The sequence below is a fragment of the Chelmon rostratus genome, chromosome 2, assembly GCF_017976325.1.
Source record: "Chelmon rostratus isolate fCheRos1 chromosome 2, fCheRos1.pri, whole genome shotgun sequence".
NCBI lineage: Eukaryota > Metazoa > Chordata > Actinopteri > Chaetodontiformes > Chaetodontidae > Chelmon > Chelmon rostratus.
Genome location: NC_055659.1, coordinates 20,191,862 through 20,206,427, shown reverse-complemented (window position 1 = coordinate 20,206,427; position 14,566 = coordinate 20,191,862). Strand labels below are relative to the sequence as shown.

The 14,566-nt window shown below is 45.2% G+C and overlaps 1 protein-coding gene across 5 annotated transcripts in view; it reads left to right on the top strand.

Annotated features, from left to right (window-relative positions):
* kif21b (kinesin family member 21B) overlaps positions 1-14,566 on the top strand; it is a 64,002-nt gene that overhangs the window by 12,345 nt on the left and 37,091 nt on the right. For 3 of the 5 annotated variants that reach the window (XM_041952047.1, XM_041952029.1, XM_041952021.1), the window contains exons 2-6: positions 10,684-10,906; positions 11,059-11,241; positions 12,173-12,322; positions 13,783-13,917; positions 14,248-14,430. In XM_041952047.1, the coding sequence (XP_041807981.1) occupies positions 10,684-10,906; positions 11,059-11,241; positions 12,173-12,322; positions 13,783-13,917; positions 14,248-14,430 (874 nt within the window). The remainder of the gene's footprint in view (positions 1-10,683; positions 10,907-11,058; positions 11,242-12,172; positions 12,323-13,782; positions 13,918-14,247; positions 14,431-14,566) is intronic. The other 2 variants (XM_041952057.1, XM_041952039.1) reach the window with 1 other exon arrangement.

Sequence of the window (14,566 nt, the reverse complement as noted above, 5' to 3'; positions counted from 1 at the left end):
TCGACATCACCTTTTCTGAATCCGAAATAGCTCCATACAACAGATGTGTAGCCCTTTCGAGGAACGAGCTCAGACTCCTCACCTCCGGAAGATTGATCAACTTCTGTTCCCACTGTCTGTTCAGTCATTTTCACCAGAACTCATCTTTATTTTCACTGATTCAGAAATCGGCTCTACAATGGTCACTCTACCAATCCCTCTCGCTCTCACCACTTGAATTTGACTGGTATGATAGCACCACGCTAGGCGGAGAGGAGCTGAGTTTAGCTTGCTTGTTGGTGGCTACTAATGCGATGCGGCGTGCTCTATGACTACGGCCGCCCCCTGGTGGCTGGTGGACAAATATACTGTTTTTCTTTATGCTGCAGTCAGAAGAGCGCCCACTTATAAAATAATACAGAAAATGACAAAAAAGGAAAAAAATCGCGATTTTGGCTTTGTATAATCGTGGCGGCCAAAATCGCGATTTTGATTAAATTTCGATTAATTGTGCAGCTCTAGTACAACCTCACAGTTCCTAGCTCGGCTCTGGACTCATTACTCTCTGTATTGTATGAAAGGACATTTACATATAATGTTTAGTACATTTTTCACCAATTTAGATTTAGGCAATTTAACACTGTGTGGCATATAAAGCAATCAATTACATAAAGGAAATTCACAGTTTAATAGCAGACATCTCCATGAATTTCATTATTAAGATCAGACACATTATAAAGTCTATATCAACAGCAGAAGATTCTATTGGCTGAAAGCCCTTTTGTGAGTCATACTGATCAATTGACCTGGAAACAAATCTGCTTTTTTACTCATCCACTCCGTTTTGTTGCCCATTTTGTTAAATGTTTTTTTCCTCCAGTTTTGACCTTAGCAGCCACGGGACTGCCTCCCCTCCATCAATCGCTGCACCTCGGGGCCTCTCTCATTTCATCCCACAGTCACCGATATGCCCAGAGCTCCTGACTCAAAATAGGCCAAGCCATTTTCCTGAATTCTCAGGGCTTTTCACGTTGAACGTACAACAATGTTCATGAATCGCCATATTCTCCATCCTCTCCCGCTCTTGTTCTTGTTCTCGTTTTCCCTTTCCTCTTGTTACCTCTGTCTTTTTATTGGTTTGAGTCTTTAAAGAGGTCAACAAGAAAGAGGCAGATACAGCGGGAGAGCGACGGGGAGGGAAACGGTTCAAAGAGCGTTAATCAGCTCCACCTCGACAGCTTTGTGTCAGGTGTACGGTGTGACAAAGGCTGCTGTCACGTGCTGTCAGGATGACACCACCACACGCTTTTCATGAAGTAGAAGAAAAATGATAAACTATTGAATGAACTAGAAGAAAACTGGTCGTTTTGGTGATGACTATAAAATGACTGACAAGCCTCCCAGGTCACGTGTCTGTCAAGCTCACTGGCTTGTCTTACATTAACATAAGATGCAAGTTATAAAGGGGGGTCCTAAAGGGGTTCAAGATGCTGGTCTTTACCAGACTCAGTGTCATTTCTACCAAGGACTTCTACTGTTTTCCAATAAGAGCGAAAATGGCTTGTAGTTCTTTATTTGTAGTATTTTTTCCCACAGTTGTTAACTTCTTTCTGAGTATCTGCTGAGTTATCTTGTCCCGGTTGCTATGGAAACATGACCGGGACGTGCTCACACTGACAGTGATAAGAGCTGCTGGGTTTGTCACAACAAGTCAAAGAGAGGAAACACGCTTGGCGGTTAGTTTAGTCGGACATTTTGCTGGACTGGATTTTGTTTTGTTTTGTGACATTACAGCTTCATACCCTCCTTTAATTTTACTAATATAGTTTGTTTTTCTTTGTGAAGAAATGTTGTCATGCATAAGAATGCTGTGTGTATCCCTTTCTGTGGTTTCCACACACACACACACACGCTGCTGTGTCCGTTGGGTTAATCCTAATCTGAACTCTGACAATGACAAAGCACTAATCGGAGGTATGGTACAAGCAAACAGAACAGAACCAGATGGAGACACCGTGCTCCTGTTTATGTAAGCTGTGTTGGGGCTGGTTGCATGAAGTTAATCCCTTTCAGAAAAAGAGAGACGGTTCTGCTCATTAAGTAACGCTATAAAACTGTGACGGTATTTGGGTTGTCTCAGGTGTGGCTTGAATTTAGTATTTATCAGGTTGGAAATGATAACATTGGTGTGTTTGGTTCCACAGAAGTAAAATAAGAGGAACTTTGAGTGTTCATCATAAAGAAATGAATTTATCGTGGGTTATATGACTCCATTACTTCAGCTCTGGCTCCCGGACGTTGGTAGTTGGTTTTCATTTCCCGCTGGTCTTACTCTATACTGCGTGCTTATAAATATGCACAGCGTGAAGTTTGGAACCAGTTCAAGAAACAATTTGAGATTCACGTTCATTTCAGAATCAGTTTGGTCGACTTGTTTGATAAACGGAGGCCGCTGCAGGAAATGTTTGCGCATTATTTCATGGCCAAGTGCTGCTGGGGTTTAGGAGAAATCGAGCTGGCGGTGCATATGCGGAGCCAACACCCCAGCAGTTGACAGTTTGGTAAGGAGAGATCAGCGGGGAAGCATCCAGCAGCAGTTTGGAAAACCACTTGGCTGCCACTGGCAGGCACGGACAGGCCTGGAATTAGAGGGCAACACCTCTTAGCACAGTAAATGTTCTTTAGAAGAATATTTAAAGATGGTTTTGACCTGCAATGCAGCACAAGGTCTTTTTGTGGAAGTGTGAGAGTGTTTGTTTTCTTCACGCTGTGCTCTCAGTCTGCATGCATGAGGCTGCCATCTATTTATTTCATGATGAATGTACAAAGAACATGGATTCCTCCTGCCTGTCAACCTTCTTCTGCTGCAGACGTTGTGTTGCACCAGTATTGAGCTGTTAGACAGTGTTGCGTAACAGACACTGCTGGTTCAGTATTTAGGAGCCAGTGGAAACTGCACGAGCACCTCGTCTAAAACAACACTCATTATCCAAAGGAAATGAGGTGTGTGTGAGAGAGAGGGAGAGAGCAGGACAAAGGCTGTGATGACAGGGTTTACACATGTCTCTGCGCTGAGTGGTTATTAATGAGTGAGATGACAACAGGGGGATATTAAGTCTCACCACCGCCTACTGTGTCAGCCCATGCGGGGGAGAGAGGGGACAGCAGGGCATCAGCATGGGGCAGGGATTGGTTTTAGGATACGGACCCAGTGCATATATTAATCCAGATATAAAAAATATTCTTTTGATCCACACATGTTTGTGCCGAGAGAGTCTTATTTCAGCCAGTTTTTCTTGCAAGCAGTGGTGCCGAGATCTGTTTTGTGTTCATGCAAACAGTTTTCAAGATCTTGCAGTTTTTGTGGAGATGAAACAGACCAGATTCCATTGAGATGTACTGGAGATATGCATAATCCTGCCTTTAAAGTTGTTTTTATTGACATGGGGCAGCGCAACAAGTAGAACCTACACAGCATTGGCAAATTATCACCTTAAAGAGCTGCTTGTGCACAATAAGTGAAAAAATATTGAAGCACTCAATCATTTTAGGGGGTCCTGCAGAGTCGTGTGATCTGTGGGTTCATGTCTATGAACCACCCTTTCCACATTCATGTGGTAATTTTACCCATTGTTAGGGTTAAAAAAAAGCCATGCAGCTTTAATGCTGTCATCTCTACAGCAGTCGGCTTTGGAAAATCAGTCAGACACACTCCCATCAATTCAGAGTTCTGCTTGATTGCGTTCATCTGCTTCTGCTGCTTCACATCCATATGTATGTGACATGAACCAGGGCAATGAAGTGTGTGTGTAAACTCCAGTGTGTGCCTGGCTTTGTTGGGCAAGACTAAGAGGTGAAATGTGGGGTGGGGAAGGAAAGGAAAAGATGTGGCTGTTGTCCTCATCAGTCAGGACAGTTTGACCTCTCTGATCCTCATGAATGAGAGGATCTGAGATCGGTGCGCCCACACTTTGCAAAACCTGATCCTTAAAACACAAAATCAATTCTAATTTACAGCTTCTCTATGCAGGATTGACTGTGTGAACACGGTTTTCTACTGTATCTTCCGTCCTGCAGCGCTCATCAGTGTCTTTACAGCACAGTTAGCCACCTGTTGAGCCTGTATTCTCTACCTGTCAGCACCACCTTTCCTGGATGGCAAACTGACTGCTCAGTCAACTGTCAACAGTAACTGGATCTGCTGTGTAATGGGAGGGGTGTGTGCGTGTGTTTGCATTTAAAACAGTTGTTAAGGAACAGACACAATACGTTGCATCTCACGCCAAATGATGGATTTGTGTTTTTCCGTTATGAGGGGGATATTTGATTGATGGAAAGAAACAGAGCCAGAGGGGGAGGAAGTAAGGCTGCGAGGAAAAGTCAGAATAAGCGATTAGTCTCTGCTGTTATCAGGAGAAAAAGGAAATGGAACAGGCCCCCCCGCTGCCTCTGCCGTTCAGGCTTTTGTCCCTGTTTTCACTGGCAACAAACTGAGGGAGGGCTGCAACACAAGCAGAGGTGTGAGGATGAGGACAAGAACGTGGAAAAACAAAAGAACAGCGAGATGGTGTTTTCCTGTGCAGTGATGATAAAGCTTAAAGGAAAACATATAACAGGGAAAGATGGGGGGGTGACGGTGAAATCATCCTTGATTGAGAAACTTGATGAGAGTGTGTGTTGTCCTCTGATAAATGGACAGAGTGTTAAAGGAAACGCAGAGACTGGCTTCCTCTGCTGGCTGTGTGCCAGAGGAGAGACAACAGAGCTCTGAAACACTCACAGCTCAAGAGAATACGATTAACTCTGTCTCCTGTGTGTGTGTGTGTGTGTGTGTGTGTGTGTGTGTGTGTGTGTGTGTGTGTGTGTGTGTGTGTGTGTGTGTGTGTGTGCGTGTGTGTGTGTGTGTGTGTGTGTGTGTGCATGTGCTGTTTCTCTGTACTGAAGTGTTTACATTAGGGAAATGAGCTCTTTGGCTATCACTGATCTGTTCTTTGAAGGTTGAGTGAGCATGAACACACACACACACACACACACACACACACACACACACACACACACACACACACACACAGGCATTACTGGCCCTCACTGTCATTGGCAGCCATCACAGCGGCCTGATTTTATTGGTCCTCTGGCCTTGTTGGTAACACACTTGGCATTTGGTCCTGTCTAGTTCCTGGATCGTGATGCAAATAGCAGGTCAACGGTTGAGTTTCAGGTGAGGATTGCTGTATAATTGGCACATGATGAGGCATTAGTGTTGTGTAATCTGCAGTGTGCACACCCCTTGAATACCGCTGTATTTTGCTGGTGTAAACACAAACATATGCACATGCAGTCATTGCCCATTAGGAGTCCCTGAGCAGTGTGTGCAGTTCCCAAGGAAACTGAAGCCTGCTAAAGCGATCCAACTGAAGGAAAAAAAACTGGAAACGAGACTGAGACTCTCTATTTCTGTTAGCATTCATAGTGTGTTCGACTGTGTCTGTGGTGAAAATATTGTGGTTCCAGTGAAATGGTTCCTTCATATTAGAAATGGCTTTTTTTGCAGTATGTCAAGCAGCATGACCCTTTTTAAAAAAGCTTTTTCAGTAACCAGTAACCAACGTGTGAATTTCTACATATTCATCAATATTAGTCATTTCAAATCAGTTCAGAATTGAAGCTGCTACACACAAGAGCTACTTGTTTTTTCTCCTGTGACTTTTTCTCCGACATATTACAACCTTTTTCTCTTAAAATTACAAAGTTTGTCTTTTATTTTAGACAAAATCCTTTTTTGTTTAATTGAACAACTTCTTAATGGATGTGTTTAATGTTTTCTGTGTTTCATGTGTTTCGTGTTTAGATATTTAACAGACACATAATTTTCTCCCTTAATCCGCCACCACCTGTGCTTGCAACACAAAAGTGACACCATCTTAACCCCATCTGGGCACAACATGGCACTCATTGTTGCGCGGGGGCCTCATTCTGCTCAGTGAGCCCAGTGTGGTACTGGTCTATCACTGAGGCAGCAGCACCTCTGTAAGCCTCACAGTATGTTTTGTGATGCGAGCTACAATGAATGATGGAGCCCCTCTGGCACTGAATGGCAGTCGTGGGAATCCCTCCTGTTAACTGTTTCCACATGCCCGAGGACAGATTACAGTCCTGCAGAATTTTTTTTCCATGCCAGGTATTAAATCAAACTGTGAATCTGGAGAGATGGATCTGGGGAGCTTGATATTTTTGTTTTGTCACACCGTGAAAGAAGAATGTGAAGAGTTTGAGAGCTTCAAAGGCAGAATGTCAGAAAGGTCTTGAGGACTGTGTTCAGGACTCTGAGAGGTCTGCACCCTCCCTCATGTTGCACATTACTTCACTCTCAAGTCACGCATCAATGACTTTTGCTGCTATCAGGATTTGATATGGCAATTACTCTCTCTCTCTCTCTCTCTCTCTCTGTCTCTATGTGTGTGTGTGTGTGTGTGTGTGTGTGTGTGTATGTGTGTGTGTGCATGTGTGTGTGCAGATGTTTGTTTGTGGTTTCTTTGTATTTTATGAGTCTCTTCCTAATTAGCGCTATTGGGTTTGATAATTATTGTGATAAGTGAATTCCCACAGAGCTTGTGGATAATGAGTTTCTGATTTTCTGTGTGTGTGTGTGTGTGTGTGTGTGTGTGTGTGTGTGTGTATGATAGAGACCTATAGTAGGTTTAGGGACCCTGACAAAGATTGGAGTAATGAGTGTCGGTACCATGTACATTTAACCCCGTGTAAAGAAAGTATAACAAAAGTACAAAAAAGGAGAGGAGTACAGGTGTGTGTTCGTTTCTGTGTGTGTGTGTGTGTGTGTGTGTGTGTGTGTGTGTGTGTGTGTGTGTGTGAGTTGCTTCTTTCAGGGACTCTGTTCAGTCCCCAGGGTGTTTAAACCATTTTCTTCTTAGCGTGCAAAGATGAGAAGAGATAGACGCCTTAATTTGCCGCATCAGGGATCAACAATCTGCTTCTCTGTGTTTCTCTCTGCGCCTCTGTCCCATACAGACATTTAATCGTGGCGTTATGGCCTATTTTTAGCTGCTAAATGTCTTGTAGTGAGTGTGCGGTCTGACCCTGGATCCGTGTGTGTGTGTGTGTGTGTGTGTGTGTGTGTGTGTGAGATGTTTGCTTTTCCAATCAATGTTATGGATCCCATCTTTTGTTGGTGCAGCTGGCTTAGATGTTCATCCAGCTGAGCCATGGTGTGTGTGTGTGTGTGTGTGTGTGTGTGTGTGTGTGTGTGTGTGTGTGTGTGTGTGTGTGAATTGATTATTTATAGCTGTTCCATTTCTTCTCCCCGTGGATTGCTGACAAGCTGCCATTGTTGTTCTTGTGTCTCTTTGTGTGTGTGTGTGTGTGTGTGTGTGTGTGTGTGTGTTTTTCTGTTCTTATTTGATGCAGAGCTTGACTCTCCTGAATTCAGCCACACTCGTCTTCAGAATGTTTTCCTCCTCTGTGACGATGAAGAGGACAGTCAGGAGAATGCTTTAGATCAGTTAGCCGTTTCATGTGGAAAATGGCAGAAAATGGTGAGAAATGCCCGGCACAGTTTCCCAGAGCTCAGCCTGATGTCTCACAATGTCTGACAGCCCAAAAATAAAAATACTGAATGGGACCAACCAATGCTTAATAGCTCAATAAATGAATTACATGATCAATGATCAAATTGTTGTGGAATATGCAAAGATAGACACCCAATAATCCTGCAGCCAGAGGCCGGGCCAAAGTGGTGGACCGGTCGACCAACTGTGCCAAACCGTTATTAAACCAAAAATCACGGCATTCTGGTCACAGCTAAACTCAAGCCCGGCAAATGAGAAGGGAGAACAAAGCAAGTGCAAAGCAACCTTCTAGTTTGGCTGAAGTGGAAATTAAGAATCGACAGTGACCAAAGAGTCTGTGTCAGAGATTCATCCTGCTGTGGCTGCCCAGCGAGCCAGCCAGCGGTCAGTGAGGTGAAGCAGACACAGCGAGCAGGAAACACGCCAAATCCAACTTCAGAGCATATTGCTGGGGTGTTCTGGTTTTTACTGGAAGTGATAATGAAAGGTTAATTATCTTAATGGGGGGAAAGACTGACGATTGCAAAATGTGCCTTGAAGAGATTGAGAGTAAATGGATGTGACACTAAAAAATGTCTTTTCTCTATATTTAAACAACTGACGCAATGTTCTGTAGTCTACATAATGTTGGTTCTTTCTTTCTTTCTTTCTTTCTTTCTTTCTTTCTTTCTTTCTTTCTTCCTTTCAAATGTCTGCCGTCGAGTGGCACACCTGACACTTCTGACGTATAAATATTGCACACAAAAGACTGATAGAATTGAGTGTAAACAGAGAGAAAAGGAGAGAAGAGTGAATGATACAGCTGCAGCTCACACACACACACACACACACACACACACACACACACACACACACACACACACACACACACACACAGACTGTTCGTCCTTTGTGCAGAGCCAGCACGCTCCTCCTCTGCCGTACCCACTTCATGTTAATAATTGGCTTAAACAGCACTCATATGGGATCTGTGGTTTTAGATGCATTAACCTCAGTGTCAAGGTCACCTCCAGTAATAAAAGTCTGCAAGCTGCCCTCTGTGTCACACTGTCGGGGTTAATATGCTGCTGCTGAATTGGTCTGTTCTAATGTCTTTAATTCATTCCTGGAAGTCCCTCATCAGTGACGCCTCAAGGCCTGAAAGAGGGCCAAAAAGTGCTGTTGTCAGCTGTGTGTGTGTGTGTGTGTGTGTGTGTTTCGGCGTGTGGTGAAGGGATTATTGTGAGTGTTGCTGGTGGGCGTGGTTCTTAGTGCACGCTTCAGAGGACCCATGTGTGAAGTAAAGATAGTACAGTAGGTTGTTTTTGAACTGTGTGTGTACAGTATTTGTTTGTGGAGTTACTGTGTGTGTGTGTGTGTGTGTGTGTGTGTGTGTGTGTGTGTGTGTGTGTGATTATCCCTGCAGCAGCTGTATGTGGTTGGGGATTTTTCTAGCTTTTTGGGATTGTGTACAGTATGTGTGTGTGTCTTTGTTGCAGCATCCCATAGGGAGTCTCTGGTGCTGTCTCAGTGTGCGGGGGAGTTGATTTGCATCCCCTGCAGATTGAATGGGGAGGGGGTTAGCATGTGTAGAGGTGGACCCAGTGCTCTTATACTGCTGGCTCATGGCTTTTTCCACAGCTTAAAGTGATTACCTCCCCACTGTGTCCACATTGTACCTCTGAGAGCCCAAGATTAACAATGCGCCGTGCGACAGATCTTCTGTTTTATGTGCATTGCGTTAGGCAAGAGCAACGTTACACCCTCAGTTTTCTCTGCAATGTTTTCTCACAGCTAGTAAGCGCTGGGGCACAAGCAGAACGTCTTTAACAGCTCCATCTCCGCTCATCAGCCACCTTTCCCGGCGAGACTGTCTGCCGCTCTGCTGGCAAACAAGCCAAAATGATGCTAAATTTAAATACTCGGCCCTCATTCTGTCACTGAGTTCAGTGGTGTTCAGGCGCGGTGGCTGCTTGCCTTTAGACTCATCTAATCAGGGATTATTGTACAACTGGGATGTCAGGTGAAAGCAATTAACTGCAATGAACTACCTGTCAGAGCCCAGCAGAACCCCGAGTCCCGAGCAGCAGGATTAGCAGCCGATGTAATAATGACTTATCAGCCGGAGTCTGACTTATCATCATCAGCCGCCCTGCTCGCTCTAGTTTCTGTCAGAACTTTTCGTTTTCTGCCTGCTCACTTTCCACAAGCGAGTGTGCTGCTGCTGATGTGTGTACTCTGTCCTCCGGGTTGCTCTTCTGCTCTTGTTCTGTGGGTAAATGCATGATATAAGGCCAGAGTCTGACACATGCCTGGCACCGCTGGGTTCCTGTCAAATGTGACGTCAAACGTGATGTCACGTGAGGCAGCGTCAGTTTGGGGCTGAAGACTAAGAGTTTGAAAAAGAAAAGAGTCTGGAGGTGTGGAGTTTGGAAGAGTTTAGCTTACCAGGCCTCTGTAGCCCGCTCCTCACCTCTGCTTGAGCCTGGAGGCCACGTTACCCACTGCTGGCACAGCGGACCCGCAGCTGCACAGTAGAGTGAATTGAATCGATTGCGCTGTGGATAATGTAGGTGCCAGGTTTTGACAAAGAAGCAGAAAGCGTGGAATAAAGAAGATGATATCTCTGGTTCTGCTGCATCGATTTCCTTCGACTCTGACAATATCATGGGAGTGCATTGCTTTGTTTCGTGTCAAACACTCATATTTAACAAGCTTGTGTTCACAATAATTACAGTGGTAACTCAATTTCATTGCCATTAAAAGTTTCCATGTCCTTAATGTCATTGTCCTAGAAACATCAGAAAACAGAGGGCACATTAGTTTGCATTTATCTGCCAGAGCTGCTTTTGATTAAATGTCTACTGTAATGAATCACAGTTCTTAGATAGATTATTATTTCACAGTCTTGCTTTAGATGTGGATACATTTCCATTATTCTCTCATAATGTGCTCTCATTTTCTCAGGGTTTCCTGTTTACACTTACATGATCATGAGGTCAAAGCAGAGCACCTCAGATGGTCGTGCTTGATCTGCAGGGTGCATAAATGGTGCCTGTCTGCTGAGTTCTGCAGCGACACCGTCTTTGATTAATGATGTCCACTCTCTAACCGTCTCTCTCCTTTTCTCCTCCCCTCTCAGGATTCGTCCTCAGATGGCCAAGGAAAAGATCGAGGGCTGCCACGTGTGCACGCTGGTCACACCCGGAGAGCCGCAAGTCCTCCTGGGAAAGGACAAGGCCTTCACGTATGACTTCGTGTTTGACGTGGACTCAGAGCAGCAGAACATCTACCAGGCCTGCGTCTACAAGCTCATCGAGGGCTGCTTCGAGGGCTACAACGCCACCGTCTTCGCTTATGGTCAGGTATGACACAGAGGTTCCATTCATAAAATAGAGTTTTATAATTTTGTGGTTGTTTATATATATTTGTTTGTTACCACCAAGTTACCATACATAAATATAGGATGTGTGATGATGGAGTACACAGTAAATGAGGTTGCTGAAATGTGTTTCAGACGGGTTCGGGGAAGACCTACACCATGGGGACGGGCTTCGACGTGAGCCTGGGCCAGCAGGAGCAGGGCATCATCCCGCGGGCTGTTCACCAGCTGTTCGAGGGAATCCAGAACCGGAAGCTGCGAGCCCAGGAGGCCGGCGGCCAGCCACCCGAGTTTAAAGTCAGCGCGCAGTTCCTCGAGGTGGGCGACGCGCTCGTGTGGATGTAGAGCACATGCACGACCACGCTGTAGCACATCATTGCTTGAGCTCACATTTTAGCAGCTCAGCACTAATATTCCTGCTTGCAAATGTACCTGTGTGTGTGTGTGCGTGTGTGTGTGTGTGTGTGTGTGTGTTTGAGCGTGCTGGGATGGATATTGGTCCTTATTAACTCTAACCAGATGGGACAAAACAGGGAGACGAGAGGATCATCCCCCTCTTCCACAAACAGGAAGTGACAGCCCAATGACAGATGGGCAGGAATGTCTCCCTGTGCTTTGTTGGTCCTGATTAATGTTGGCCATTACCTCTGACATTATTCCTCATCACTGCGGCGTAGAAGACGGATAAGAGCGAGAGATACGAGGGAGGGAGGGATGCTGGTGTAGGAGCAATGAGATAATATGACAAGTAATCATTTCCTCCAGAGGTTTCTGGCAGGCAAATGTTTGGGTTGCCTTTCGGGCGCAGACAACTGTATATGTGGATGTGTGTGTATGATCTGATTACCTGAATAATCGTTCTGTAATAACAGTTCTGAAACAAAGCCATTTTTCTTCCTATAGTCCTCTTTTTCTCCTGTCTGTCCTGCTCTCTCCAGTGAGTGTGTGATTTGTACGTTCTCAGGTCAAAAGGTTATCTGTGTTGATGGTAAACAGATGCCTCTGTGTGTGTGTGTGTGTGTGTGTGTTTGACAGTAGGTGGGAACAGCTGAGCTTTCAGCTGACCTCTGTGGCCCCTGGCCCTCATTGGTTTCTGAGAGGTCATTCTTTTGACCCGTGTGTAAACAAACGCAGCTGTGAGAAAAGGGAATACATTAAATCATCAAGTTTGATGGTTATGTTATATGCTCATGAGTATCTATAAATTCTACAATGGTGCATGTGCATCTGTGGCTTCTGTTTATTGCAGTTGTACAATGAAGAGATCCTGGACTTGTTCGACGGAGCCAGAGATCCAGAGAGTCGGAGCAGGAAGTCCAACATCAAGATCCACGAGGACGCCAGCGGCAGCATCTACACCACTGGAGTCACTTCCAGACTGGTGCACTCAAAGGAGGAGGTGTGTGTGTGTGTGTGTGTTGGTGTTTGTATTGTACATGTGCATTGTTGTTTCAGTCTTTTTTAATATGTAGTGTTTTTGCACACATATATTCTGAAGCAGTTACTCTTGTGCTCGTGTTTCTTGGTCTTAAGGTCATAGAAGTTTGTGCACTGCTGTGGCATGGTCTGTATAATATTTGATACTCATTTTATCCCAGAGCTCACTTTTGCTTTGATTTGACTTGATTTAATAATAACTCATTAAGTTTTAGTCTAACAATTTTAAATGCCTTCATATTCTCAATAAATGCACATGATTTGTCTTAAATTTCGACGAAGCTGCAAAAAAATGGTTTTTACGATGGCGCTGAAAACAAAGAGGGCGAAACTCAGATGATAAATGCTTTGATAGGTTTTCTGTGACCTCAGTTTGATCATGTAGAAATGAGTGGTAGTGCATGGGGCTAACTGTTAAGATGTGGGTAAAGGAGGACTGGTTGAGGCAGAGCAGGAGAGCTGCCAGAGATCCCCAGCACCCCGAAAAGTCTGGCAAGAATCATCTGGTGGTCTGTCATCAAAAACAAGAAAGAGGTCGAGGGCTCTAACGTGCTGCCTTAAAGCCACGAGGCTATTTTGTGCGAGCAACACGACTCAACAGTATTTGAGACTGTTTGAGGGTAGCTTTCTTGATAAGTTGCCAGACGTTAGGAGTGAGTCATAGCTGCCAAGCAGGGGAACAGATCAGCAGTGGCAGTGTGGCAGACGGAGGATCTGATGGGTCAGGAGTGCAGGAGGAATTTCTGCTAGTGGGGATGTGAGGGGCTGGTGACAAAGAGGTTAACAGAGGTGGCAGGAGGTGATTTAAGGGGAGGGCTACAATAAATGCTGGCCAGGAGAAGGCACTTACGGTATTATTCGGCTTCTTCTCCAATAGGCGATGGAGCAGAAAGAAAGATGGGAGGAAGCAGAAAGGAAGGGGAAGAAAGGGCTACATTTGGGAGCGGTCATCTGTGCATTAAATTCCCAAAAACTCAGACAGCTGAGAGACAAGCAGAGACAGATGGGCTCTCCTGTGGGAGGGAAGAGAGGAAATGTCAAAACAGCGTGAGGGAGGAGATGGAAGCGTGGAGGTTATGGAGTGTGAAAAGAGACAGGAGTCAGGCTGAGAGTAAAAAGGGGGAGAGGACTTGTCAGTAGAGAGGGCAGAAAACAAGAGAAGAATCTTTGCTTTTCGGGTGTGCAGAGATGTAGAAAAGCTCAAAGAAATGTTGAAGTTTGAAGGCAACCAAATGAGTGGTTTCCCACCTTCATGAAATCCGCTGACACGTGTGTTGAGCTCTCAGAAACCAGCAAGCGATCGTGGGCGGTGAGCCAGCAAAACAGCCCGCGGTGTCAACAGTCATTATCCGTTTTTTGCTCCCGAGTCTACGTCTTTTTTGATCATAACCAAATGTCCTCCGTGCCGCCTGTGCGCTGCAGCTGCTGCAGTGCCTGAAGCTCGGCGCTCTGTCCCGCACCACAGCCAGCACCCAGATGAATGCCCAGAGCTCCCGCTCGCACGCCATCTTCACCATCCACCTCTGTCAGATGAGAGTGTGCCAGCAGCCTCAAATGGTGAGACTGGGGTTTGGAGTGGAGGGGTAAGTGGGGGTGTGGGTGGATGGAGGGAGGTTAAAAAAAAAAAGGCATAACAGGCTGATTCACTGTGAGGTGGGTGTTGTTACAATCATCAAGGAGGTGGGGGGGTCGACACTGGCAGGAAAAGGTAATAAATAATAAATATGGTACAAAAAGATATTTATATGTTTTGGGAAGACCAAGAAAAAATAAATCGAAGGAAAATGAATTTTGCATTAAAGGTGATGAAATAATTGCTATTTTCAAGTAAGACGCTCCAACTCATGAACGTACTCTCTGTGGTTTTTTTGTGCGGCGCCCTCCCAGCAGAACGGAGGAGGAGAGAACGGGGAGCTGAACGGCGTGGACTCCAGCCCCATCGCCCAGCCTGAGTACGAGACGCTGATGGCCAAGTTCCACTTCGTGGACCTGGCCGGCTCTGAGAGGCTGAAACGCACAGGAGCTACAGGAGAGAGAGCCCGCGAGGGGATCTCTATCAACTGTGGACTGGTGAGACGGACGTAGAAATATATATATATATATATATATATATATATATATATGGTAGAAATAGAGTGACTGCGTGTGTGGATGGAAGAAAATGACAAAGCAAGCATCTTTGTTTCCCTTTGTGCTCGGGTGTATT